Source organism: Zosterops lateralis (assembly GCF_965231275.1).
Source record: "Zosterops lateralis genome assembly, chromosome: 22".
In the NCBI taxonomy this organism is placed as follows: domain Eukaryota; kingdom Metazoa; phylum Chordata; class Aves; order Passeriformes; family Zosteropidae; genus Zosterops; species Zosterops lateralis.
Window position 1 is genome coordinate 2,760,705 of NC_139782.1, and position 26,234 is coordinate 2,786,938.

General features: G+C 49.6%; 1 protein-coding gene across 2 annotated transcripts; it reads left to right on the top strand.

Annotated features, from left to right (window-relative positions):
* On the top strand, positions 1-25,888 carry DISP3 (dispatched RND transporter family member 3). Of its 2 annotated transcripts, none has more exons than XM_083876725.1 (21): positions 1-108; positions 5,003-5,939; positions 7,139-7,358; positions 8,827-8,963; positions 9,386-9,520; positions 9,751-9,911; positions 10,232-10,371; positions 11,045-11,187; positions 12,667-12,828; positions 13,216-13,377; positions 13,843-13,965; positions 14,569-14,705; positions 15,211-15,392; positions 15,833-15,963; positions 16,067-16,242; positions 16,958-17,084; positions 17,805-17,950; positions 18,281-18,440; positions 18,821-18,934; positions 19,917-20,083; positions 21,052-25,888. In XM_083876725.1, the coding sequence occupies exons 2-21, from the start codon at positions 5,012-5,014 to the stop codon at positions 21,412-21,414; spliced, it is 4,014 nt and encodes a 1,337-aa protein (XP_083732851.1). In that variant the 5' UTR covers positions 1-108; positions 5,003-5,011; the 3' UTR covers positions 21,415-25,888. The 2 variants fall into 2 exon arrangements, with proteins under 2 accessions (XP_083732851.1, XP_083732852.1); XM_083876726.1 differs by having other exon boundaries at positions 16,070-16,242.
* Positions 25,889-26,234: the final 346 nt, after the last annotated feature.

Consider the following 26,234-nt stretch of genomic DNA (forward strand, 5'->3'; position numbering starts at 1 on the left):
AGAGTCCTTGCCTTGGACACTGAGCTTGGAAACAAAACTACACTGCAGAGCATTTACAAAAGAGGGACAAATTTAAGGATGCTGTGTTGGCCCTGAATTTCCTGACTGGTGAGTGCTTGACTTTGCAGCTGATCTTTCCACACTGTTTTTGGCATGCAATTATGAGTAGATGTAATCAGTGTCAGAGCCTGGAATAGCAGGCAGATGCAGAAAATCCTCCTTGACATGGTAGGCTGAGAGTGCCCTGAGCAGCCTTTGTCCAGTCTGAAAGCTGGTTGAGAGATGGTAGAAACATTTAGGTTGGAAAAGATAATTGAACCTAATCACTTAAGATCATTGACCCTTCTGTTTTCAGCTGCCAGGGTGTAAAAGTTCCTGTAAGAGTTCTGTGCTGCTGGAGCATTCTGATATCATTCTGATCTGCAGAGTGCCTGGGGTCTGGCAGTGTTTTTCTGCATCTTACTAAAGGATTTAAAGCAATCTGGGTCTGGCTTTTCTGCCTCTTACTAAAGGATTTAAAGCAGCCTGGGTCTGTTTTTTCTGCATCTTACTGAAGGATTTAAAGCAAGTGGAAAGGGAAGTGCAAAGCACACAGAAAGAAAATAGATTAAAGCCTTGTTGTTTTGTTGTGCTTGCAACTGGGAAAGTGAACCTGCTTAACTAATAAAGGTGGAGCCAACTCAGCCAGCAGTTCAAACCAGTGCTTTTGTGCATCCCTGGGCTCTTATCCCACTGACACAGGATCTGTCTGTGTTGTATCCTCAGGTGCAGGTTCTGGTCTGTGACTGAATTAAGTCAATGTTTTGAGAAGGAGGAGGAGATTCAGGGTCAGGTGTCCAGGGCCTGCTTTACTTTGCCAGGAGTGCAAGATTTGCAAAAGTCAGTTCTCCAATTGGGGGAAAGTTATATCTAATTCTCCCCATTGTTTGGTTTAACAATTGGTGAAAGGTAGTCTGCACTGGGAAAGGGAGTCCATGCACTCGGTGATAGCTGTGTTGATAAGGGAGAACAGAGACCTGAGAAAGCCTTTCTTGGTTGTGCTTTAAAATTAGACTTCTGGATTAGTGTGAGTGATTCAAGTGTAGATTGAGACTGTGGTGCTGTGTCCTGTGGAGCTCAGCTTTAGTGTGGTCCATTAATGATGCCCTCCAGTTGTTCTACATGGCCAGAGCTGTGTGCAGCTCTTTGGCTGTCAGCAGGACCTGGGTGCTCTTAGGATGATTTGAAAGCCCAAAGACTCTTTCCCTCCCTCTTACAGGAACTTCATGTAGCTGTCAAAGGAGCCTAAAGCTGCCTTTGGTAGGAACTCCTGGAGTTTTCAGGAATACAAATAAGAATACAAACTGCTAGCTCTGCTCTGAAAGCTCTGCCCATGAGAGAAACCGGTGTAAAATTTGATTATTTTGTCAATGAGACTCTCCTATATTACAGAAATTGTCTTTCCCTGCCTTTTAGTCTTGAGCTATCTTTCCTTTTTTCTTTCTAGCTTGCTGTTGCACAAGGCTTCCTTTTTCCTGTGGGAAGGAACAACCGGGTAATTGAAATGGAACGTTAGTGAGGAGTTTTTAATGTGAAAGTCAGCATTAATTAGTCAGGTCGGGTGTAATTAGTTTCCTCATCTGTCTCTGCTTCTCTCCAACTTGCCAATGACTTTCTTCTATCCTAGATGTCACCTAAAACTGTCTTGTGGGAGTTGCATGGGTGTTTTTCCTGGCTGAGGTGCAAATGAGTGATAATCCCTGTGGGGCTGTTGGGGCATGAGCTGGATTCCTCCTGCAGGAAGCCTGTTTGCTTTGGAAATAGCAGAGGGAAGCCCAAGAAACCTAAATGCCTACCCAAAGCAGGTGAATCAGTGCCTCTTCTCTAAAGAAACAGACCCAGGGCTCCAAGGAGCGCTCCAATCCTCTGCCTCTTTCAACCTGGCTCAGGCTAAGCTCGCACAGAAGTGAGGCAGAGCTTTAATGAAGGCAGTAGGATTAACTTCTCTGTATATCCTGGAGCTGAAAAAGTAATTGGGCCATGATTCATTGCTGGGAGTCTCTGGATAGTATGAGGAGTGATGGAGGGAAAACAGCCAGCCCCCAAGTAAAATTCAAGCAGAAAAAATGCATTTCAATCCCCTTCTGGATGATTTGAGGGTTTATCTCCCCTGCCAATTCCATTTGCCATGTTTTGGGTTGGATAGGCTTTCATCCTGACCCAAGGAGGATGTGAGGAAGGTGGCAAAGCCATGTGAGTCCCAAGGGTAATGCTGAGTGTGGGATGTGTGGCTTTGGAGCTGAATCAGCTCTCCTGGAGAGGGTTCAGAGCTGGGGGTGCAGACACATCCCTTGTGCAGAGGGAGGCTGGCACTGCTGGGGACAGCCCAGGTGCCACCACCCTGCCCTTGCCTCTGTCCCAGACCAAATCTTGGTACTTCCCTGACTCAGTTCTCATGTGAGGGTATATAGGGGCTTCTCCAGAAATTTCTGTGCTGAAGTTCACACCAGTGCCGAAATTTGTGCCAGTCTGCAGCTGGAGTGTAGTGGGTATTGGTCACAGACATTATAGTGCCTGTGTGTTACAAACTGGGCTTTGCAGTCACCGTGACAATTGATGGAAAAGTCAGGAGGAGATGCCTGAAATCTGATCCCATCCTCGAGCTGAGGATTTAGCTCTTGGTTAAGAAAGACGATGGTATGATCCCTTTTCTGCTGCCTTATTATTATGTCGCTCTCCTTCATTTCCCTTTCTTGTCACATCCAGGCTCTTCTGTCTCAGGATAAGAATCTTTTCCCTCCTTCTCCTCAGTAATTCAATAAAATGGAAAATTATTATGCCTCTTCACCTCTCTTTCTAAAGAGAGAACACATATACACGTTCAGATCTCACAGTAACTCCATTCTGTTGAAGGAGAGCCCAGGCCAGTGAGAGAAAAGTCAGGAGTGGAATGGAGGTAACTGCAGGTACACAGCAACCTGCCCAAGTGGGATGAGTGAGGTTTACACGTGGGTTCCTGCAGCATCAATCTGCACTAATATGAACTGGAGTTGTAGCTTGGCTGTCCCTTAGAGGCTGAAGGGTAACAGTCCCTGCCAGCTCAGTGATGGAGGGGGATCACACAGCAGCCAAGGGTGTGCTGAGGACGCCTGGCAAAGGTGAGCAGTGTGGGGTCACCTGTGAGCTGGGGCTGACAAGGTGCTGTGTTTGGGGGCCTGGCATGCCAGCAGGCTTTGGACACATATCTTGTCATCTTGGATGGGAATATGGCTGTGTTTGGGAGTACAGACTGTGAGAGAGAAGGCAGGACTGTGCTAAGAATCCTCCAGGAGAGGATTAATTTGCAGATTCAGAGGCTTGGGAAAGCCTCCTCCCTGTCATGACACAAATAAGGCGCTGTGAGCAACAACACAAGAGTAGGTGGGTCTGTGTTCCCATGAAGCTGAGCAGTCCCTGCAGTCCAGTGCCTGTCCTGGGCAGCATCATTCTTATACTCTTGGCTTTGCCCCAGTGCCAAGGGCTCACACAGTGATCCATGTGTATTCAGGGAAACTTTCAGGCACTCATTGGTTGTTTAGGATTATGCATTCAGAATATTACAGAAATCTCTATAAGAGTCTAAAATGAGCTAGAGTACTCCTAACCTTTCCAGAGGATTAAACACACACACCCACACCCACACCCTCCCCACTGTGTTTTCCTCTTGCTGTCTCAGTCCTTTATGTGAAGGGGGGCAACAACACAGAAGAGTTTTGTGAGCTGTCCTCACTTCACCCTATTTCTCAGCCTGCTGGGGGTTGAAGATCTGGCAGGAGAGGGGCTGTGGCCATCTGCAGCAGTGGTACCTGTCTGTTTTTGTGCTGAGATGGCAGAGCAGGAGGCTCACCTGTCCTGCACAGTCTCCACAGTCCAGCTTGGGGTGGGTGAGCCACTGTAGGAGCCTAACCAGTGTGAGAGGCTGGGAGAGCCCCTGCTCTCACACTGACAGGAAGGGTGGGGTGCTTTGAGACAAGATCAGCTGCAGATCAAAGGCACTGATGAACATTCCTGCTTTCCTTGGTGTGGGCCAGAGCAGGGGGCTGTAGCTCAGAGGTTCCCTGATCTTTGCAGGTTCTGTGATGAGGGGAACACTCTGCCCAGACGTGCACAGATGCTGTGCAGACCAGACTGAATCCCATGGGAGCTGCTGTGGATCCTGTGAGCTCTCTGTGAGCAAAGCCACTGGCATTGCTCAGACTGGCCAGAGCCAGAGAGGTTGCTGTGATCCTTGCTGCCTTGCTCCTCTCTCAGGGAGCATTTTGGTCCCACTGCTTTTCCTCTTGGTCCAAGTTCATGCAGCTCCTTGGCCTTCTGAGGACAAAGAGTTAAGAAGTATGAGCAATTTATCTTTCTGCTGATATAAGGCCTGTTAAAATAGAAACACTGGTGAGAAAAGAGCTCGTAAATTTTTTCTGGCCTGTGTGTAAATTGCTTTCATCTCCCAGGGTCAGGTAACAAACTGAACCTGTTGGTTGGTTCATCCATTCAGTGACAGGGGCTGCCTTTGCTGCCTGGAGCCAGAAAAGGGAGTGACACTTACAGGGTCAGGGCTTTGCTCTGAGGGACCACCACCTGTGGATCCCTGCCTTGGGAGGCCACTGTGAGACACTGAGGGCAAGTCTGGGAACCTGGGAAACCCCTGCTAAGGAGAGCACCCCCCAGGGATTAGCCCTTTCTTTCCTGGCCAGGTCTGGGTTGCTCAGAGAGGGTTTGTTTTCTTCATCATTCCATGAAAGCAGTAACTGCTTTTACTTCCTAATTGTTCTGTAGGAATGGGAAAAAGGCACTCCACTAACAATATCCTGCAGGAGTGGAAGGAAGGCAGATGGTTCAGCCCTTTCCCTTCCCATGCTGTCAGTGGATATCCTGTCAGGAGCTATAGCAGGGACACAGTGAGGTCTTGGAGGGGTTGATGTGTGCAAGTGTGCATCTGCCTGTGACACCACTGCTGGGCCCTTCTGACTGCTCTTCTCTATCTGTGCAGGTGCTGGACATGGACACAGAGGATGACCCATTGTTACAGGATGCCTGGCTGGAGGAGGAGGATGAAGAGGTAGCCTTCAGCTCCCGGAAGAGGAGAGAGAGTGCTCTGCTGTGTGGGAAAAGCCCCTGCAGAGTCAGGCCCCTGTGTGTCACACTGCCTGTGTCTGGCTTCTGGAATATTGTTGGCTGGGTGTTTACCAACCCGTACTGTGCTGGCTTCATACTTTTCCTGGGCTGTGCCATCCCTGCTGTGCTCGCTGTTGTCATGTTCCTCCACTACCCTGCCCTGGATATCGACATCTCCTACAACGCCTTTGAGATCCGCAACCACGAGTCCTCGCAGCGCTTCGATGCCCTGGCCTTGGCCCTCAAATCCCAGTTTGGGTCCTGGGGCAGGAACCGCCGGGACCTGGCTGACTTTACCTCAGAAACCCTGCAGAGGCTCATCTTCGAGCAGCTCCAGCAGCTCCACCTCAACGCTTCCCATCTCGGGGTCAGCGCGCGGGTGAAGCGCAGCCCCAGCGGGGTCAGGATGAGCTCCCTGCAGCCCCAGGCCCCCCTGAGCACAGCAAACCAGAGCTCCCGGATCGGGAGAGGAGCCCCACGCTGGGACTACTCCAGCTCTTACATCAGTGCCAACACACAGGCACACGCTCACTGGCGCATTGAGCTCATCTTTCTGGCTCGGGGGGACTCTGAGAACAACATCTTCACCACTGAGCGCCTGGTCACCATCCACGAGGTAGAGCGCAAGATCATGGACCACCCTCGCTTCAGGGAGTTCTGCTGGAAGCCCCATGAGGTCTTGAAGGACCTGCCCCTGGGTTCTTACTCCTACTGCTCCCCTCCCAGCTCCCTCATGACCTACTTCTTCCCCACCGAGAGAGGAGGGAAGATTTACTATGATGGCATGGGACAAGATCTTGCTGACATCCAAGGTGAGCTGAGGGCCGTGGGCAAGGGCTGGCGTGCTCAAGGAATGCCTCTCATCAAGTTCGGATGGTCAGTGGTGTGCAGCTGAGTGACTGCCTTGTATGGCGGGGAAGATGGTGTTGGGCTGTGCCATGAGGAATTGGCTTTTCTGCACCAGGGCCCCTTCTCAACCCTGCACCTCCAGTCACAGGTCACACAGACCCCCACAGGCAATTGAGGGGGTGTCCTGAATGGTACAGATGTTTTCTACTGACCCTTGTCCCCCTGTAGATGGCTGTGGTTAACTAGAGCAATGCCAGGGCTTGAAAAGAGAATAGGGATGAGCTTCCCTGCACTACAGAGCAGATTAAAGAGGTCTGTGGGCTGCTCCAGCAGCTTGTGAGTCACCAACTAGAAAGGCTTCTATAAGGAGAGGAGGAGAAAGGCCCTGCCTCCTCCTCCCAGCTCTGTACCCTGTACTGTGCATCTCTAGTAGAACAGAGGCTTTGGGTCGTGACAAAGAGGTGACTCATGAGGAGTCTGTGGGTGTGATGTGGCTGTGGGATGTACCCTCCATCTGTCTCCAAGCCAGGCTGCAGAAGGTAGCTGTGCAGGACCCATGCAGGGGGAGCAAAAGAATTAAGTCCATCTGCTCCAGTAACAGTTCTGTTACCAAAACAGGAAAGAGCATACTTTCTGCTCTTTCTGGTACAAACTCTAGGGAGCTGGTTTTGGGAATAGACAGTGTCTCTTAGTAAGAACTAGCTGAGTGCCTCCATCTCTGCATCCCTCACACCATCAGATGGCAAAGGTACCAGGTCACTGCAGAGCCAGGACTACTCTTCCATGGGCATTGTTTCATTTGTGTGCTTCCAAGTGTAATGGTCCCTGTGTAAGAGAAGGAAGAGCATCCAGCAGTGGGAGTATTGATTGGAATGTTGTTGGCTGGGGATGCTGTGGTTCAGGTCAGTCAGGTGGAAGATGTGTCCATGATGGAGAAATGCATGTGAGTAGCAACACAAGCAGTCACAGAACAGAAATAGGATGTGAGCCTTTGCAAGCCAGGTTTCCCTGGCCCTCCTTGCTCTCTGGAAGGCAGCAGCAGTCAGCATTGCTCTGATGAAGGGCAGGATGATTCCCAGTTTCCCTGTGGCAGACTAGACCCGTTGCCTCGCCAAGACAATTAAGCAACACCTAACAAAAGTGGCTCTGCTTTCTCCCGCAGGGTCCCTGGAGCTGGCCATGACCCACCCCGAATTCTACTGGTATGTGGATGAGGGCTTGTCTGCTGAGAACAGGAAGAGCTCCCTGCTGCGGAGTGAGATCCTCTTCGGGGCCCCGCTGCCCAACTACTACTCGGTGGAGGATCGCTGGGAGGAGCAGCGCCGCAAGTTCCAGAACTTTGTCATCACCTACGTGGCCATGCTGGCCAAGCAGTCCACCAGGTGAGGCTGTGGGCAGGCAGGGCAGGTGAGAGTGCAAAAGGGCAGGGAAGGGCAGAGGATGGAATAGATCTTTCAGGGCAAAAGCTCTGCCTGAAGGTTCACACCAGGGCAGAAGTGCCTGTTCCACTCCGATAGCTGTGTTCCATTTGGATTCACTGGGAAGGCACCAGGCACAAAAGGCTTGCCCTGCTACCTTGGATTGCTGGTCAGACTCGAACAGTGGCCATGGCATAATATTCCAGATGAAGGAGAAAAAGCATCTTCATTGAAGCTGGGCTCAGGCATAGAGTTGTAAGTGATGGTGGGGATCATATGGCAGAAAACGACTCATATGCTCCCCTTTACTGCCACTTCCTACTGCAGCAACATGCCAGAGGCACCAATAGAGACAGTGAAAAGGGGACAAAGTTTGAATCTACTGCCTGCTTTTCCACTGAGTCCTTGTCTGGCACTGGATCTTTTTGCTTCCATCTTAAAAATCCAGTTCCACTGGCTCAAACAGAACTGCCTTCCTGCTCTGAATTTGGCCACCACTGGTCTGATGCAGGGGATGAAATGGTCTTTACTCAAGGCTGCTCAACCTGGGGATCCAATTCTGCTTCTTTTTGTTCAGAGAGGTGGGGAGGGGAGTTTCAGGGCAGGATAAGTTTCAGGAAGTGCAGGCTTTTTTCACCACCAGGTCTGTATGACTTGGTTGAACAGAGCTTTGCTCAGTGCTTGTGAGAGAGAGATGATAAAATAGAGCTAAAAGGGCTAAAAGAGCATCCCAGTACTCAGGCAGCTGACAGAAGACGGTGTGTCCCAGTCTCTGTACCTTCTTAGACTCCAGCTTTCTACTGCCCTGAGTCTCAGAACTTTCCAGAGCAATGGGATGCTGGTCTTCAAAAGCAGGTTAGAATGCAGGCAGCCATGGAACATTCTCAGCAATGGGCTGGGAAAGCAGCTTGTGAATCTGAGAAGCCAAAAGGGAACTGAGGCCAAGGCTCAGTTCCAAAGCTCAGATCCCTAATAGCCTCCTATGGTGCAGCATTATTGTAGTCCTGGTTGAATTATGTTGGATTACTTCTGCTCTGAGCCTGCTTCCAGAGGCAGAAGCTGGTAAATCATATGGTTTCTGATTAAGGTCTCACTCTGCCTGCATCCGCTGTGCTAATATAATAAGCAGTGATTAGGATTCCAGATGAATTGGCTTTGAAGGCTCCAGGAACTGTCTGTTAGTACCTAAGACCCACCATGCAGTGGAGGAATTTTAAAAATATTAGATCTGCTCTTTATTTTTCTCCTTCCCTGTGTGAATTTCACCTCCAGCAGCAACTTTGTTGAACCTGCTCTCACTGCTGTTTTCTCAGAGAACTGCCAGGTTATTAGAGCAGTGACCTCCTTCAGCTCTGGAGGAGATACTGTACTTTAAACCACCTGGGTCTGCTCCTTTTGTGCTCAACTCTTCTTTCATATCTTCCCACCCTAGCAAAGTCCAGGTGCTGTATGGAGGGACAGATTTGTTTGACTATGAAGTGAGGAGGACTTTCAACAATGACATGTTGCTGGCCTTCATCAGCAGTAGCTGCATAGCTGTCTTGGTCTACATCCTCACTTCCTGCTCAGGTAGGCTGGGATCACAGCTACCCTGTTCTAACACAAATCTAAATATGCCATGTCTCTCTGTGTCAGTGCAAGCCCAGGGAGAGACTGTGATGCCCTGGCACCAGTGTGGCACAGCAGCATGTAGAAGGGCAACCAGTCTGATTCTCCAGAGCTGAGATTTATGGGCAGGGTGAGGGAAAGGCTCACAAGAGATCAGGAATAAGATGCAAATGCCCATCTTGCTTACACAGGCATAAATCTGATGTAATTTTTTGCATGAGCCTCATGGTAAAGAGTGCAAGCAGTACTCCTGCAGCCCTGAGCTGTTCTCTGTCACCAACACACTCATGGGAACCAGTATCCCAACAGGGCAGGTGGGAGGTGTCTGTTCTCCTGGGGGTGACCAGAGATGCTATTTTTTCCATGTTTCTTTTCTGCTGTAGTGTTTCTGTCATTCTTTGGCATTGCCAGCATTGGGCTAAGCTGCCTGGTGGCTCTGTTCCTGTACCATGTCGTATTTGGGATCCAGTATCTGGGTATACTCAATGGTGTGGCTGCCTTTGTCATCGTGGGGATTGGTAAGCTTATCTTTCCTCAAAGCCTGTGCTTTACCTGTGCTGCCTTGCCCTGCCTTCTCTCTGCAGGAGAGAAGAAGGTGATGGTGGCAAATGCAGATTGAATTTTCAGGCCCTTTTCCATTACCTGTAAGTTTAATATTTGCAGGTCAAATGTCAAGGGAGAAAATCAGATTTTTAGCAGGTATCACTTCTGTGGGCAGAGTATCAATATCTCTGCTGTCTTTTTCCAGGAGTTGATGATGTCTTTGTTTTTGTCAACACCTACCGCCAAGCCACCCACCTCAAGGACCTGCGCCTGCGCATGATCCACACTGTGCAGACAGCAGGGAAGGCCACCTTCTTCACCTCCCTGACCACAGCTGCAGCATATGCTGCCAACATCTTCTCTCAGGTACCCTGCACCTTTGGGGTTTGGGGTTTCCATTTCAGGAACCTGCCAACACCATCTGTCTTCTCCTTCAGCAATGGGCTGACAGAGGTGCTTGTTACAGGGCTGTCTCTTACAGCCCTCTAAGGTGGTGGATTATCCAAGGAAACACTTCTGTTAAGTGATAAAACAGGCTCTGTCTCAGTGCTTTACCTACTAGGTTTGCTGATAATCATGACTGAGGTCAGCAGGTGCTGTTCTCAGGTTCCTCCAGACATCTCTGCTGTCTCTGCAGCAATCCTGCCCCAGTTGATCCCAACCCTCTGTTCTCTCTCTTCATGTAGATCCCAGCTGTGCATGACTTTGGACTCTTCATGTCACTGATTGTGTCCTGCTGCTGGGTAGCTGTGCTCTTCACCATGCCAGCTGCTCTTGGAATATGGACCCTTTATGTGTCCCCATTGGAGAGCTCCTGCCAAGCCAGGTGAGCCTTGGAGCTTGTGGGTGGGAAGCCGTGGAATTTGCAGTCAAGGAGGTTTGCAAATTCCTTCCCTATCATCTCAGTTTATCCTCATTCCCCTCAGGCACCTTGGCTTTGGCTCTGACAGAAAGGAGATTTAAATTCTGCCATTCCAGATTGGAGCAAAATGGAAGGGTGAAGTCCCAGTCTCATTCTCTTTCAGTCAATCCTCTTGGTTGAATCTCATGGAATATTGGACCATTTGTTGTGGAGCACTTAATGCACAGCTAAACCTTCAATCAGTGGAGACAAAAGCCCTGCAAGGCAGACAGATCACCATTGCTTCTGCCTGTAAGCACAAGCAGGACCTGGAGATTTATTTGAAAGTCAGCACATTTCCTCTCCCCCTGCTCTTTAGCACTGCAGATGACCTGGCCTGATTTTATTCATTAGCAGGGAAATAAACTGCTGAAACTGCCATCACTCAGCACCCAGTGTCCAGGCTCAGCCCTGCTCTGTGCATCCAGCCCAGCCCTTGCCCTCTCAGCACTTAGCAATGGCAGTGCCTGTTGTCTTTCCAAGTAATTGCAGCAGGTTGTTGCTGTGCTCCTTGCCTCTGAAGGAGCCCACTGGTAACTCTTCACTGGGTATGTGGCTTAAAACTCTTGCCTTTGTCTCCTTTCCTGTTTGAATCCAGCTGCAATCAGAAGTGCACCAAAAAGAATGCCTTGCACCTGGCTGAAGATCTCTTCATTGCCTCAGACACAACCAGAGCAGGTCGAGAGACCCTTCCCTACCTTGACGATGACATCCCCCTGCTGAGCGTGGAGGAGGAGCCTGGTATGTGTCTGCTGTGTGCTGCCTTTAGGGGGATCACCTTCTTCATCCTGCCTTCTTCATCCTGCATTTTCCCTACCCCTGACACTGGTCCTTGCCTCAGTTCCCTGAATTTTAAGCTGGAGATGATGCCATCATGGGAGGTTGTAGGAGTCAAAACTCAATATTCTTTGTAAGTTTGCTTTGAGATCTTCAGTGGGTGTCAATGCATGTTAATAATTTGTAACTACTTTGCTAATTCTCATGGGTCCACTGTGGTCTGCTTTCTGTCTGGAATCACGGATTGTGGCATGGATGTAGCCATGAAACATCTAATCCATAACACCAGGACAGTTCACCATGAAGTAAAGTTTTCTCTTCTTCCCTGCCATTTGGAGCACTGCATTTGGGAAGCAGGAGAAAGAACACTGTTGCTCTCCAGCATCAGCCCCCTGGAGCAGCTCCTTTATCATGGTGTGAGGAGGGCAGTGACTTGCCTGATATCATATAAGCAATCTAGAAAAAAAGCCCAGGAATTCTCTATCTGTTGTTGTTAGAGATAATCCTTCCAGCCCTGATCCCAAGAATAATGGTGCTTACAGGGTCATGCTCTCTTGTACTTGGCTTTTAAAACTCGCTGGAATCTTTTCCTTTTAAAACTCCCACCAGCAGTGGTCAGGGCAGTTAGTATCTTTCAGGCCTAGAAGCAAACTGGAACTGGAGATAACTAAATCAGTTCTATGGCATGTGCAGAGCCCTTGCTGCAGAGAAGGCTCTGAGATGCCTTTGACAGGCAGGCAGAGAAGCTCTGGCTCTGTGCTGCGAGAGTTCTCCTTAGTATGCCAGAGCCACATGCAGTGGTGATGTATGGAAATAATCCCTCTCTTCCCTGCAAACAGCAGAATGTTTTCCTCAGGGCTCCTGGGCATCAGGGAACTGTGAAGAAGCAAAGCAGCTTGTTCCAGTCTCTGCCCAAGCGTGGTTTGTAGGTTGGCTGTACAGTGTGCCAGACATGCTTCATCCCACTACAGCAAGTGCTCAATTCTCACGCATAGAGAAGGGGGCAGTTCTCTTGGCATCCCCGTTCTGGAGGTTAGAGAATCAGGGAGGAGCCAGGCTGCAGTCAGGAAGAGGTCAGCTGTGTGTAATCAGCAGTAAGTTGTATTTAAATGGGACAGGGACAAATTCTGCTTGGCCCCAAAAACAAGCAGTGTCCCTGTGACCTTTTGGACAGTGTTTCTGGGTTTTGGTAGAGCAAGGAATAGCCTGAAACATAGATTTGGGCTGAGCTGTGGATTTACATGTGTAGCTGTTGCATGGCAGTGACTTGACAAAGATGCTTCTTAAAACATCCTGTAGTCACTGCTTTTGCCAGGGTCTTACTCCATCTCCTTAACTTGTTTGAGTTGTACAGCACCTTGTAGAAGATTTGATAAAGGAGAGCAGAGAGCTCTGAGAGACACCCATGACACTGAGACTGCTTTTGATTTCTCTCTATTCTAGTTTCCCTGGAAATGGGGGATGTCCCCTTGGTGTCTGTGATGCCAGAAAATCTGCAGCTCTCTGCAGAGAAGAGCAGCCGGGGTCACTTGATAACTCACCTGCAAGAGCTGCTGGAGCACTGGGTGCTGTGGTCTGCAGTGAAGAGCAGATGGGTGATTGTGGGTAAGGAAGGAGGCGAGTTGCATCTACATGAATTTTAGAGGGTTTGACATTTCAATCAGTCTCCAAGCCTTGATTGTTACTGACAAGAGGTGGAAAAAGGGACATGGTAAATGGCTTCTAACACAGTGGAAGAGTGCTTCCAGAACAGTCAGTCCCTAAAAGGGACTTTTCCATCTCTTTCTTGCTCAGATCTAAAGTGGCAAATCCTGCTGGAGTTTTTTCCAGGCATGGGGGTTATTACAAGAAAGCCCAGCTGCCGGTGTGCTTTAGTGGCTGTTCTTTCTCCAGCTGAAAACACCATCTTCCTACCACATGCCTGTTCTCTGAGCATATCTGAAGTGTCAAGTGCATGTAGGGTCCCACACTCACCCAGGTTTCTCCTTGCAGGGCTCTTTCTCCTTGTTTTGCTCCTGTCCATATTCTTTGCCAGCCGCCTCCATCCAGCCAGCCGTGCTCCGGTCTTGTTCCGGCCAGACACAAACATCCAGGTGCTGCTGGACCTGAAATACAACCTCAGTGCTGAGGGCATCTCCTGCATTACCTGCTCAGGTGAGAACACTGGCCCCCAAACCATGGTGGGTGCAGCCCAGCCTGGCCTAAGCCCTTGACTGGAGGAGCTGAAATGTGAGGCAAACACACATACAACGTTCAAATGTCTCATTGGATATTGGATGGACCCCGTGGAAAGGAGGCACACATTGGGAATGGGATGGTTGAGTTGCCTGAGTGGAGTATTTAGAAAAGTATTTCCTGCTTTAGCTATGAGCTGTCTGAGTATTTTTTCTGGAGAAGTCCCTTCACAGACCATGAAAACTGACTATTTTCACTCATAAGTGCTGGTCTCATGTCAGTGCCCAGCTGAGGGTGTGTGGCACTGAGGGTCTGTGGTGCTGTGGCATTGTGTTGCCTGCTCAGGGTTTGGTATTCAGCAGCAGAGTCTGTGGTATGCACGGGCCTGGTACATCTTTTCTCATGCCATTCACTCTTTCCTCCCTGACTAACCTTGTGGGACAGGTTTGTTTCAGGAAAAGCCCCACAGTTTGCAGAACAACATCCGAACTTCCTTGGAAAAAAAGAAGAGGGGCTCAGGGTCACCGTGGGGAAGCAGAGGCAGCATGAGTGATACAGGGCAGCAAGGTGAGTGGGGCATGATGACTCTGGCCACATTTGTGGCCAGGGCCCAAGGATCCTCTGGGGTACAAACTAAAACACATGCTCTCTGAATGGGGAGTTGGGGAGTAATTCTATTCAGAACCTGCCCCACTGAGCCCTGGGTTGGTCCTGGATGTGTGGGGCATCTTTAGAATCCCCCTTTCCCTGAATACCTACAGCTCTCTAGGACATGGTCCTATAGCCCAGGTGGCAATATCATCTATTGTCATATCCCTCTGATCTGAGTTAAGGGCCAGGAGCTCCAAGCTTTCACATCCCAGTCCTGTTCACAACCTTGTTGGCAGGTCACAAGGACAGTAAATTCAGTTTGCAAGGGATTTTGAGGACAAAACAGTTATTGGGCCAGGTCCCAAGATGACATGAATCAACAAGCCATCAGGAATTAGTGCAGCTCAGGATGTATTTGTGATAGCCTTTGAAAGGTGTGCTGTGCTGCCACAGGGCAGAGGCTGTGCCTGGTGTCCCAGAGCAGAAAGCAGACCATGAGAACCCTCCTTTGCTCTGCCTGTCTGAAGGATTTGCTGATTGAGAGGCACCACCAAACCTCATGCCCTCTGTTTTCTTCAGAGCTCCAGGGGACTGTGTATATCTCCAAGTCCAGGAGCAAGGGAAGACCAGCCATCTACAGATTCTCACTCAATGCCAGTGTCCCTGCGCCCTGGCAGATGGTGTCACCGGGGGACGGGGAGGTGCCTTCATTCCAGGTAAGTCAGTCCAGGATCTTGGACCCCTCTAGCAAGAGGGCAGCACTCAGCAGGTGAGCACAAGAGCCTCCTCCTGTCTCTCCATGGGGTCCTATGTAGCTTTGGGTGAGATTTTCAGGGCAGCACAGTAGGGTAGTTATCATAGAAGGCATTGTGCTTGGCATCATCCAAGATGATACCTTGGGGTGCAATAACACTTCACCTGTTGCTGTTGTGAGGTGACTGTCAGTGATGGGAGCAAAACTGTGAGTGTCACTAGGGCAGATGTCCCTCACCCTGGGCAGAGCAGCCACCATTCAGCCTGGGCCACTGGGAATGGGGGTGTTACGGGGCCCATCACACACTGGCCATCACTGGGAAGGGGCAGGCTGGGGGCTGGCTGGGGAGTGCTCATTCTGTGTGGCTGTGCCAGTGCTCAGGGAGGAGGGGAGAGTGTGATGCTAATTGTGCAACAGGCTGCAACCCTGTGGAGTTAAGTGTCTGTTTTCATTAATCCATTGCTTAGGTGTATAGAGTGCCTTTCGGTAACTTCACCAGGAAGCTGACAGCTTGTGTGTCCACAGTAGGGCTGCTTAAGCAGATGAGCCCCAGGAAGTGGATGATGACCACCTTGTCCTGTGACACCAAGAAGGGCTGGAAGTTCGATTTCAGTTTCTACGTGGCCTCCAAGGAGCAGCAGCGAACACGGTAACCTTCCAACCCCCCTTCAGGGCAAGGCAACAGAAACAGCACAGCTGAGAGGCTGGTGGCAGATGCCTAATGGCCAACCCTGCCCTCAATCAGAGACATCCATGGCTCTAGAATTTGCCTTGCTGCATATATGCCCCATCTCTGCAGTCACTTTGCAGGCCCATAGCATCATTAACATGCAGAAGGCTTGAGAGACTGTGACTGGGGGCTTTTTTGGGTGGCAGAAAGATGTTGCTGATCTGGTTCTTGCCCTTACCCACCTGAACTCTTGGGCTGAATAGGCAGCACAGAATATGCAATACCTAGGGTTACATGTCTGCAGATGTTCACCTTTCCCTTTGCTTCTGTCCCTGACAATGTCTGTTTCCATGTAACACTTCAGACGCTTCATCTTTCCTACCTCTGTTCCCCCATAACAAACTTTCTTTGCTGCACAGGAAACTGTATTTTGCCCAGTCACACAAGCCCCCTTACCATGGCCGAGTGTGTGTGGCACCTCCAGGCTGTCTGCTCAGCTCTAGCCCCGATGGCCCCACCAAAGGCATCCTGTACGTTCCCAGCGAGAAAGGTGAGCTGATGAATCCCTGTTCAAACATGCCAAGATCCAGACAATCAGACCATCTAACCATTTGCCATCTAACCTAACCAACCCTTTATTCTGTGTTTGACAGCAGCCCCCAAAGCAAAGCTGTCAGCCACATCTGGATTTAACCCCTGCATGAACACAGGCTGTGGGAAGCCGGCGGTGCGGCCACTGGTGGACACGGGAGCCATGGTGTTCGTGGTGTTCGGGATCAGGGGCGTCAACCGCACCCGGCACCTGGACAACCATGTCCTTGGAGACATGGTACACCTGCTCTGCAGGCTGCTCTGGCATGCTCGGGGCTGGCAAGGATGGGACAGGCTCTCTGGATGGTGTTTAGTTCATACCCACAGCCCAGGGGGGTCCAGCAGTCTGAGCAGAGGTTGTAGTGTTGTGATGAGCCAGTGCGGTTCTGTTGTAGCAAACTGATAAAATGATGGAGATCAGGAAGTCCTTGCTGAAAAAAAGACTTCAGACTTTTCATAAAATCCCTCTGAGTGCAATATATAACCTTGTAATTTTGAGTCTGAACCTGGCTTTCTTGAGGATTTTAGAAACAAAAACCCATCTTGAGCGCAGTATGAAATCTCACTACAAATTCAAGACTGAGGGAACTGACATTTTTCTATAATATATGTCTTGTTATGAAGTATTAACAAAAAGTAAAAATCGATTACTTCAGGGAAAAGTTACTAAATCTGACTGTTCTAGAAACAGCTTATCTCTGAGATCTGATACCTTGACACATGACAGTATTTCCCTAGAAAAATTATGCTTAGCTTGGCTGATGCACTTCAGCTTTCTGCTGTTCTTCCTGCTCTGATTTGTTCTTCCTGCTCTGTGCAGCATCAGCCTTTGCCTGTTTCCTCTGAAGGGGCAGGGGGAAATGCAGGCAGTGGAGCAGGCAGGAAGCTGGAGTGCCAGTTGCTGTGTGTATGTCTCACGTGTGGTGCTCTTGCATTGTGTCTCCTTGTGAAAGGGCAGTGTTATCTACGATGACAGCTTTGACCTCTTCAAAGAGATTGGCAACCTGTGCCGCCTCTGCAAAGCCATTGCCAGCAACTCTGAGCTGGTGAAGCCCGGAGGGGCTCAGTGCCTGCCCTCGGGTAGGTTAGACTAACTCCTCTGCAGCCCTACCTGTGCTTGCTTCAGCTGGGGTCCTCAACAGCAAACCAGAAAGGGTGACTGCTTCTTGCTGTCTCCTTTTCTTCCCCAGGCAGCTTGACCCTTCTAGAACATGTTGTGCATTTGTTCTTTCCAGTCATGGGTATTGCTTGAGATACAATCTTTTGATTCAGTAAATATCTTCTTAGTAGCTCCTGAATAGCAATGAACTCATACCTGATCTCGTTACAGTGAGGTTATTTCACTGTCTCTGTGGCTTTGCATACCTGACCAGTGACCATCTCTCCCAACTTCAGAGGTCACAAGGTTGTGGAGCTGAGCCTAGGAAGTGTATATTGGCTTCAGGCTAAAAGTCAGTTTCGTGCCTGGAGCAAATCCCTGCCAGGCCAGGCAGGCAGCCCTCAGCACTTGCTCTTTGTGCTGCTTTCTGACAGCAGGGGACAAACAGAGGCACTGTCTTGTTCCATGTTGATGACAGGGAGTGTCCTTTGTAGCTACAGCAGCTGAGAGCTGTGATGCCAAGACCTCAAGGGCTTTGGCAAACCAGAGTGACAAGGGGAAGCAGCTGCAGACAGATGGGTCCTGCAACTCTCTTGGGAATCTCATTTTGGGTTGTTGGTTGGGTTTTTTTCATCCCCTTGCTCCAATGTGCTTCCTTTCCCTGCTCTGCCTTCCATCTCTTGCTCTTTCTTTCTCTCCAGGTTACAGCATCTCCTCCTTTCTGCAGATGTTGCACCCTGAATGCAAGAATATCCCAGAGCCAAACCTGCTGCCTGGGCAGCTCTCTCACGGGGCAGTGGGGGTGAAGGATGGGAAGGTGCAGTGGATTTCCATGGCATTTGAATCGGTGAGCACAGGCCATTACCTGCTTACATTGTCATCAGTTTCATCTTGGTACTTCTGGGAGTTTATCTCTGCTCTTTCTGCACTGGCCACTTCTGTTTGCAGCCATAATTTAGTGCTTATTAGCATTTGTTGCAGGCAGATTCCTGCACTCACAAGTTGGTAGAAGTGGCTGCTCACACCACAATTAGCTCAGGCAAAAAGCTGGTGGCAGATTTGCCCAAATGGCACTGCCAGTTCTGCCTGGTGCTGCTAGTCAAGCTAGGTTGGTTCTGCCCTTTTCCTTGCCCTGCCCAAAGAACAGGACATGAGTGATGTGTTTATCCTGTTACAGACAACCTACAAGGGGAAATCGTCCTTCCAGACATATGCTGACTATCTGAAATGGGAGACATTCCTGCAGCAGCAGCTCCAACTCTTCCCAGAGGGCTCTGCTCTCCGCCATGGTTTCCAGACCTGTGAGCACTGGAAGCAGATTTTCATGGAGATTATAGGCAAGTGACTGCCGTGTTTCTCTCCGTGGGGAGCCCGTGCCCTCTGATACGTATTCACTGCACACTCCATCCCATATGGTGGGCATGGGTTGTATCTGCAGTCTGTTGCCATTGCTGTGCAAACTCCTAAAGCCTGTTCCTGCCCTCAGCAATGTGTATTGTCAAAATTAGGCAAAGCCCAAGGAAATAGGTAAGGGAAGGGACTCAGCCCTGCTGATGAGAGATTCAAGAAACCGATCACCTGCTTTCCACTTTCATCCTCCCCTTCCTGTCTTCCCCAGTGTGAGTCCCTGCCTGCCTTGTTGCCAGCAGGAACATGGTGCCTTTCTCATCGAGCTGTCACCTTCCAGGATTCATATCAGCTGGCTGTTTCCTTCCAGGAGTGCAGAGTGCCCTGTATGGTCTTGTCCTCTCGCTGGTCATCTGTGTGGCTGCTGTGGCAGTGTTCACCACACACATCCTCCTCCTGCTGCCAGTGCTGCTCAGCATCTTAGGTAAAAACACCAGTTCCAATGTGTCAGGCTTTCACTTTTCCTGAAATGGGTGGATTGTGGCACTGCTGGTCCTCTGGTGATTTGAATGAATTGTTCATATTCTGTGTAAACCCTTTTGGCTCTCTGGGAGCCAGTCTTGGAGAGCAGACTGGCTAAGTGCACAGAAGAAACTCTCAGCAAATGCACAGGAACTACAGTGGGAAAGTAGATCTGTGTGTCTAATTCCCAGTGTGTTTTATCTACACAATCCATTCCATTTGTTTAAGTAAGGGTTTTAGCTACACAAATGCCATCCCTACCTGTTATGTGTAATAATGTGATTAAGTCCCACAAGCTCTGAATAACAATTGTACTACTTTCCAAGAACCCGCACCATGGCTACAGTTTCCAAGCAGTGGGAGATGTTAAAAGTGGAGTATTTTAGCAGTTTTTTAGTATTTGAAGCAAAATTGTAAATAGTTTCCTCTCCTTGGCTGGTGATTTGATAATATTGTGGTCTAACTGTGTTGCTAAACTTCTCAGTTTAAAAAATCCAATCCATCAATTTGAAACCACTTAGTCTCCCACATATAACTCACAAACTAACAGTACTCTTTGCCTTCAGAGAAGTGTGCTCAGCCTCTGTGTAACTCTAGCAAGCAAAACAACAGGCTCAATTCCCTGTGGTGCTTGTGTGCACACACGGACACTTGTCTGGGCTTGGATTCATGTAGCAAGAGTTAGTCTAGATTGGCATCAGTCAGTCACTTTGCCTGATGTTTAACTGGGTGTTCCACTAGGCCAGCACGTCTGGTCACCTTAGGAAATGCTGCCTGTGCTAAGGGAAGGTGAGGGAAGTGTTTGTTTCTGTGGCGGGGGGAGTGGGGTACCAGATTCAGGCTGGGTGGTGCACAGAGCTGTGGGGTATGATCTCAAACTCCCCAGGCTTGTGCAGCAATCTCAGAGTCCTTTACATTTGCCTAACAACACCTTCCTCACACAGGGGTCGTCTGCCTTGTGGTGACCATCATGTACTGGTCTGGCTGGGAGATGGGAGCTGTGGAAGCCATTTCCCTCTCCATCCTGGTGGGCTCCTCTGTTGATTACTGCGTGCACTTGGTGGAGGGCTACCTGCTGGCAGGGGAGAACCTGCCACTCCACCAGGCTGAGGTGAGCTCTGGTCTTCCTACAGCCTTGCATTCTTTCCTCTTGTGCCCTCTGTGCCACTCAGCTGTGATGATAGGCAAGGGGGGATGTGTCCTGGCACCCTCAGAGTACCCCTGGGGTATTTGGGATTTGCTGCTTGTCCAGCTGACAGCTCCAGACTCTGAGCTTGTGCACCTGAGTGCAGTAAACTCAGATGAGGGTTTCCTGGCACAGCTGTGTCCAAAGCAAACCATTTTCATGTCCAAGTGAAGAGAGTCTGTGCTGTAACAGCTCTACACTAATTCTGTAACCTCTGAAAATTGCTTTGCTGGACTGCCAGCTCACCTCTGGCTTGTTAACATCTTTTGTCTCATTGGGAAGATGGAGACCACAAAAACCTGGGATGTCTGGTGCCAGGTGGGGTGTCTGCATGCAGTGCCTGTGTGGTGTAGGCCCAGCAATCAGTGTAATGTGGTGGAAAGGAGGCACAAAATCCAGCAGCCTTTGCCTCTGCTGGGTTTTAACCCTATAGTTCTTTGCTCAGTGTGCTCAGAATTGTCTGAGCTGCACTCAGGCAGTCTATTCATCCTGGACTGGGATTCTATCAGCTAAGTCATGTTCTCAAAGCCTGAAATATCAATATAGCCCTGTTGCTAGAGGACATGAGAGAACCACATTCACTTCTCTAGTTGAGAAGTGAGAAGAGAAAGAGAAAGTTTATTATGATTTGGGGTTTAAATAGGGTTTGGAATTTGTTCAGGGATTGGGGGACGAGTGTAACACCTCTCTGACCCCAGTGGTCAACTTAAAAGTCCATCAGTTTGTCCTTTCCCTTGGAAAGGAATGCACATTTAAAAAATATCAGCCTTTGTTTTTGTTATGAGCATGAGAAAGCTCCAGTAAAAACATGAAAAGCATGAGAAAGCTGAAAAACCAAGGCCACTTATCCCCATGTGTGTGACTTACACTAACCCTGCTGTCCCTCCCAGCAGGACCCCACAGCCTGCAGACAGTGGAGGACGATGGAGGCAGTGAGGCACGTGGGGGTGGCCATCGTCTCCAGCGCCGTCACCACCGTCATCGCCACCATCCCCCTGTTCTTCTGCATCATCGCCCCCTTCGCCAAGTTTGGGAAGATCGTGGCCCTCAACACGGGGGTGTCCATCGTGTACACCTTAACTGTGAGCACAGCCCTGCTGAGCACCATGGGCCCCGGCACCTTCACCCGCAGCAGGACTTCCTGCCTCAAGGCTGTGCTGGGGGTGCTCCTGGCTGGCCTGCTGGGGCTCTGCCTCTGCCTTGCCCTGCTGAAAAGTGGATTTAAGATCCCCCTCTCCAATGGCACAGCCCTGTAGAAGACCCCGGGCCAAGAGCCACTGTTCTCTGTCCTCTTGGCTCCCTTTCTTTTTTTCTTTTCTTTTTAAAGAATATTTTTTGTAAAGAAAAAGAAGAGGAAAAAAAAAAGTCCCTTTTTTCATGAAGTTTTTTCAACTCCAGATGCACTTTATTTTCTAATGGGTTTTGCTCTAAACTTGTATTTATTTTGGGTAGTGATGGATGGATGATGGACAGTGAGGGCTGCCCAGGGAATACCTCAGCCCGTGAATAGGAGAGGAGGAGGTTTCCTTCTCTCAGTTTTCTTTCTGCTTTTTTTTTTTTTTCTTCTCTTGTTCTTTTAATTTATTTTTAACAAGCAGAGCTTTCTGGACCCACAAAGCTAAAACGGGAGAATTTGGGAAGGTCCTTTCAAAAACCCTTCCCTCTGTTCTTCCCCTTCTCTTGCCCAGGGTCAGCATTGCAACCGTGACTCTGGAGGTGATGTCCTACTCCCACACCAAGCCTGTGCCTCGTTACTTGAGCCTTCAAGAACAGCAGTGAGCTATTGGACAGGCCTGGAGGACAGGGTTGTCTGGATCCCTGTGCCCAAGCCAGACCTGCAGTGACCTTGCTGCACAGGAGCTCTCATGGGTGTCACTCTGGGATCCAAACCAGAGCTGTTTGCTGTGTGGCACCACCTGGAGTGGACCTGCTGTCATGATTCAGGGAGGGTGTAGGGACACAAGGCATTTCTGGAGGCACAGTGCATTTTGTACTGGGGTCTCCTGTGTCTGTGAACAGCCATCAGGAAGCAGATGGTGCCCTCAGCAGGCTGCCCTCCTCTCCCTCATCTCAGTAGTGAGGTCAAGGCAGTTTCAATGCCCAGTCCCCCCTGGACACCTCACCAGTCACTGCCTCTGCTCTTCCTGCTGGAGGGAAAAGAGAGTCTTGAGGTGCCTGCAGAGCTCTTTGGTCACAGCAGTCAGCTCTTAGCCTGAGCACAAGGTAACCCCTGGGGCCGGGTACAGCCCATAACTGCTGGTGTGCACAGCATCCTCTGTGGCAGTTCAGAGACTCCCTCCTGTGTGGAGACCCCAGGGCAGCAGAGCTGCAGCTGCTGTCTGCTCTGAGCAGATGGTTTATATTAAAGCAAAATGAAGTCACAAACTGGTGCCATTAACAAGTACATTTTAAGCATCACTGGTTCTATCGTATTTTTAAAATTGAAATAGCTAAGTGTGCATTAATATACAGCACATCTGATCCTTGGCAGAAGGGGAGGGTCAGGCCCACTGGGAGATGCATTAACCAGTATTTACAAGGGTGCCAATAATGTGGCCAGGAAGCAGCCTGACTCAATTTTTTTGCAGATTCCATGTCCTGGTGGCTTTGTGTTCTCTGTCTGGATCTGTGCCTCTTTTCAAGATGAAAATTCCAGGAAGTCCAACCCCATTGCCAGCCAATTTGTGAGGCCTGCACTGCTGAGAGACTGAGCTGCTTCTGCTTGGCTCAGTGCATCCCTGCTCCTATCCCTGCCAGTCTTACACCTTCACATTGTGTCATCCCTGTGAAACTGGATCAAATACTTGTTCCTAAAGTAGGTTCCCCGAGGTGTCCCCAAGCTGGAGAGAGGAGTTCCTGTTGTTTCCAGGTGGACTCCAGAGCAATCCTGCTGCAGGCAGTGAGGGTCATGAGTAGAGCAGAACATGATGCCTGGTTTCTCCTTGCTATCCCATGGCTCAGCTGAGTTACCCCTTTCTGCAAAATGTTAAATGTTTCTTGGCACCTACCTCTAATCTGCACCAGCTCCTTCATAATGAACCCTGTGCCCACAAATAAATGGTTCTGGAAAGGCTTTTTGACTGTCCTTAAGCATTGCTACTTTGATGGCTGCTGTGCCCAGTTCTGCCCCATCCTTGCTGTGTAAGCCATGCTGTTCCCTGTGTCTGTGCTCCAGATTTAACTCCTGGTGGTGCCCTGAGCACTCCTAAGTGGCAGTGACTGGAGAGGGCAAGAGTGCTTATGATATCCAGCCCCATGAGAGCTGTGTGGCTGTGCAGGTGCTGCAGGGGACAGCAGGGTGTCCCTGGTGCTGTGGCCAAGGATGCCCTGGCTGGTGGCCTGACTTGAACTTAGCAAACTTCAAACCTCTTTTGGGTGATTAAAGCTGATGGATATTTCCAGGTCAGCAAATAAGAGAATAATGTACTGAGGGCACCCTTAGAGGAACTTCCTCCTTCTATAAGTATGAAGAAACCTTTAAAGGCCTTTAAGAAAAGGCAGAGATGTGCTTTGAATCCTGCAAGGTTGAAAGCTTTTGTAAGCCCCTGGTATCCTATGTTTGTGCTCACTATAAAGAGGCTACATAAACCCCCCCACCTCCAGTGTGATGCTGGACATGCCATGCTGGGAACATTCATTCAGACACTGTGGGGAGGCAAAGAATAATTTTAAAGTAGAGGGAAAGCTTTTATGTCTCTTGGGTCTGATCTGGCAGTGTCTGATCTGCAGACAAAAATAACAAGTGTTCTTAGCACCTGACAGGATCCATCCTGTTTTCGGAAGCAGGTAGGGAAAAGGACAAGCTCTCATTTTCCCTCTTCAGCCAGCCCAAGCTCCCTCAGTGCAGAAGGACTGGCTGGCACTGGCATGGGCAGGGCATCACCTTGGCTTTCATTGCCCAAAGTGATACTGGGAATGCAGTGGCCAGAACGATTCAGAAGGAGGAGGGGAGACCAGGGTAAGTGCAAATTATTCACAAAGGCATGCTGAGGAGATTGTGCCCCTCCGGGAAGGAAACTGAGGCAAGGAGAGGAGGAGGAACTTACACCAGGTGTAGCAGGATGACAGAAGAGCCAGTAGAGGGTCCTGGGTGATGTTTTACACTGCAAAGACCTAATGAATGCTGTAAACTGAGACCCTGATTAAATACAGTCATGACACTTGTCTTAAGATCTTGACTTAGGCATTTGCCCCATCACTGCTTCACCATGAACAGCTCTGTGCTCAGGGTGGCTGATGCTTTCTCCACACGCAGTGGAGTGACAGAGGCTTTAAGGTGGGGCCCAGCCTTCTGCAAAGCATTTAAAACATCCTGATCTCCCCAGATCTCCATTGCTGTGGAGACAGCAAATGAGTAGCAGATGTGTACATCCATGTCCATGTAGGCAGTGTCATCCTTGTGATTACAGAATACTCATAAATATAGAGGTGAGAAAAGGGATGGCTTTATCTGACCAAGTGTGGAGGTGGAGCTGACAGCCCTGCTGGGAATTGCTGGTCCAAGGCAGATGCTCATGGCATTAAAAAGCAAGGCCTCACCTATCTGGTGCTGTTCCAGGAGCAGATGTTCTCCTTAAAAGATTCCTCCCACTTTGCCTGTCTTCTTTCTCTGATGACTCCATTTCACAGGCCATCTTGTGGGCCCTGTTGTCTTGCTGAGCAAGGTTCAGCCTTCTCCATGGTAGGTGTTCATCGCTGAGGTGCTCACAGAGTCTGGACTGAAAGTGGCTGAAGAAGTTTTCAGAATTTCCTTAGGCAGAGGAAGCCAGGGAGTTAAACAGCTTTGCACAAAGCTTTCAGTTTTGATATTTCTAAACAGAACACATCAGAAGAAAATGCTCTGATTTTCCATTTCAAAACGATCTTGGTGCAATTCAAAGGCATACAGGAATTTTCAGCTAGCATATGGCAATGGAACGTGCCTGTTAACTGCTCACTGCTTTATTTGTAGTAAATCTTGGTTTGAGGCTTAACCTCTGAAAAGTTAGGTCACTGTTTGAGGAGGGGGTCATTCTGGAACTATGCAGTCTCCTACAAAACACAGTGGGTCTTCTCCTGCCCAGAAGTCCTCTCCCTTCCAGCACAGGGCAGTAGCAGGACACTGCTTGGTGCTGAAGCTCTGAAATTCATGCAAAAAGCTGGTGTGGCTGCTCTTTACCTTCAGTGGAGCTGCTGGGGGAGTCCAGGGCTCCCCATGGCTGTGGACACTTGGAGAAAGAGTCCCTGCTCACAACAGCCCTGTCCACATCAGCTTTGGAGTAGGGAGGAACATGATGTGCTGTGAAGAGATCAGCATCAGAGAAAGGAAAAGGTCCATGACTCCTCACTCTGTTTGTTTCTTTATGTTGTGGTGCCTCATGAGGTTTGGGCAACTGGGACATCAGATTTGGCCACTGACCTGAGGGACACCACTGGTGCCTGGCTGCCAGCGGGATGCAGCACCATTCACCACCACTCTCTGGGCCTGGCCATGCAGCCAGTTCTGAACCCAGCAAAGACATTTCTCTGTGTCCCAGAAAAGCACACGGCTTTTCCAGGATTGTGCTGTGGGAGACAGTGTCAAAGGCCTTGCTGAAGTCCAATTAACATCCACAGCCTGTCCTACATCCACCACGTGGGTCATAAAAGGAGGCCAGGATGGTCAAACATGACCTACCCCTCCTAAACCCATGGTGGCTGGGTCTGATACCCTGGCCATGCTGTAAGTGCTGTGTGATGGCACTCAGTATAAACTGCTCCATGAGCTGAGGTCAGGCTAACAGGCCTGTAATGACCAGGATCCTCCTTCCCACCCTTTTTGTGAATGGGTGTCACATTGCCCAGCTTCCAGTCATCTGGAACCTCAGCACTGTCCTGCACTGAATTTCTGTAGTGGAGCAGCCTGCCCTTCTGGAAGGTTATAAAAGGCTTTTTGTTTAACCCCATGACACATACATTTCCTCCCACACTGTCCACCAGGGAAGCTGTGCAGGTGATTTGCAGCCAGGCAGGACAAATTCAGCGTCTTGGTTACTTTTTCCAAAATCACTCCTCACGCCAGATAGTGTGTAAGCCATAGTTTACAGGGATTTCAAAG

What these genes read in the sequence shown, in the direction of transcription:
- DISP3 (XM_083876725.1), top strand. Translation starts at nt 5,012, where the DNA reads ATGGACACAGAGGATGACCCATTGTTACAGGATGCCTGGCTGGAGGAG. An exon ending in TTTCCATGGCATTTGAATCG is followed by an intron (nt 17,951 to 18,280) that starts GTGAGCACAGGC and finishes ATCCTGTTACAG; the next exon opens with ACAACCTACAAGGGGAAATC. An exon ending in TGCCACTCCACCAGGCTGAG is followed by an intron (nt 20,084 to 21,051) that starts GTGAGCTCTGGT and finishes CCCTCCCAGCAG; the next exon opens with GACCCCACAGCCTGCAGACA.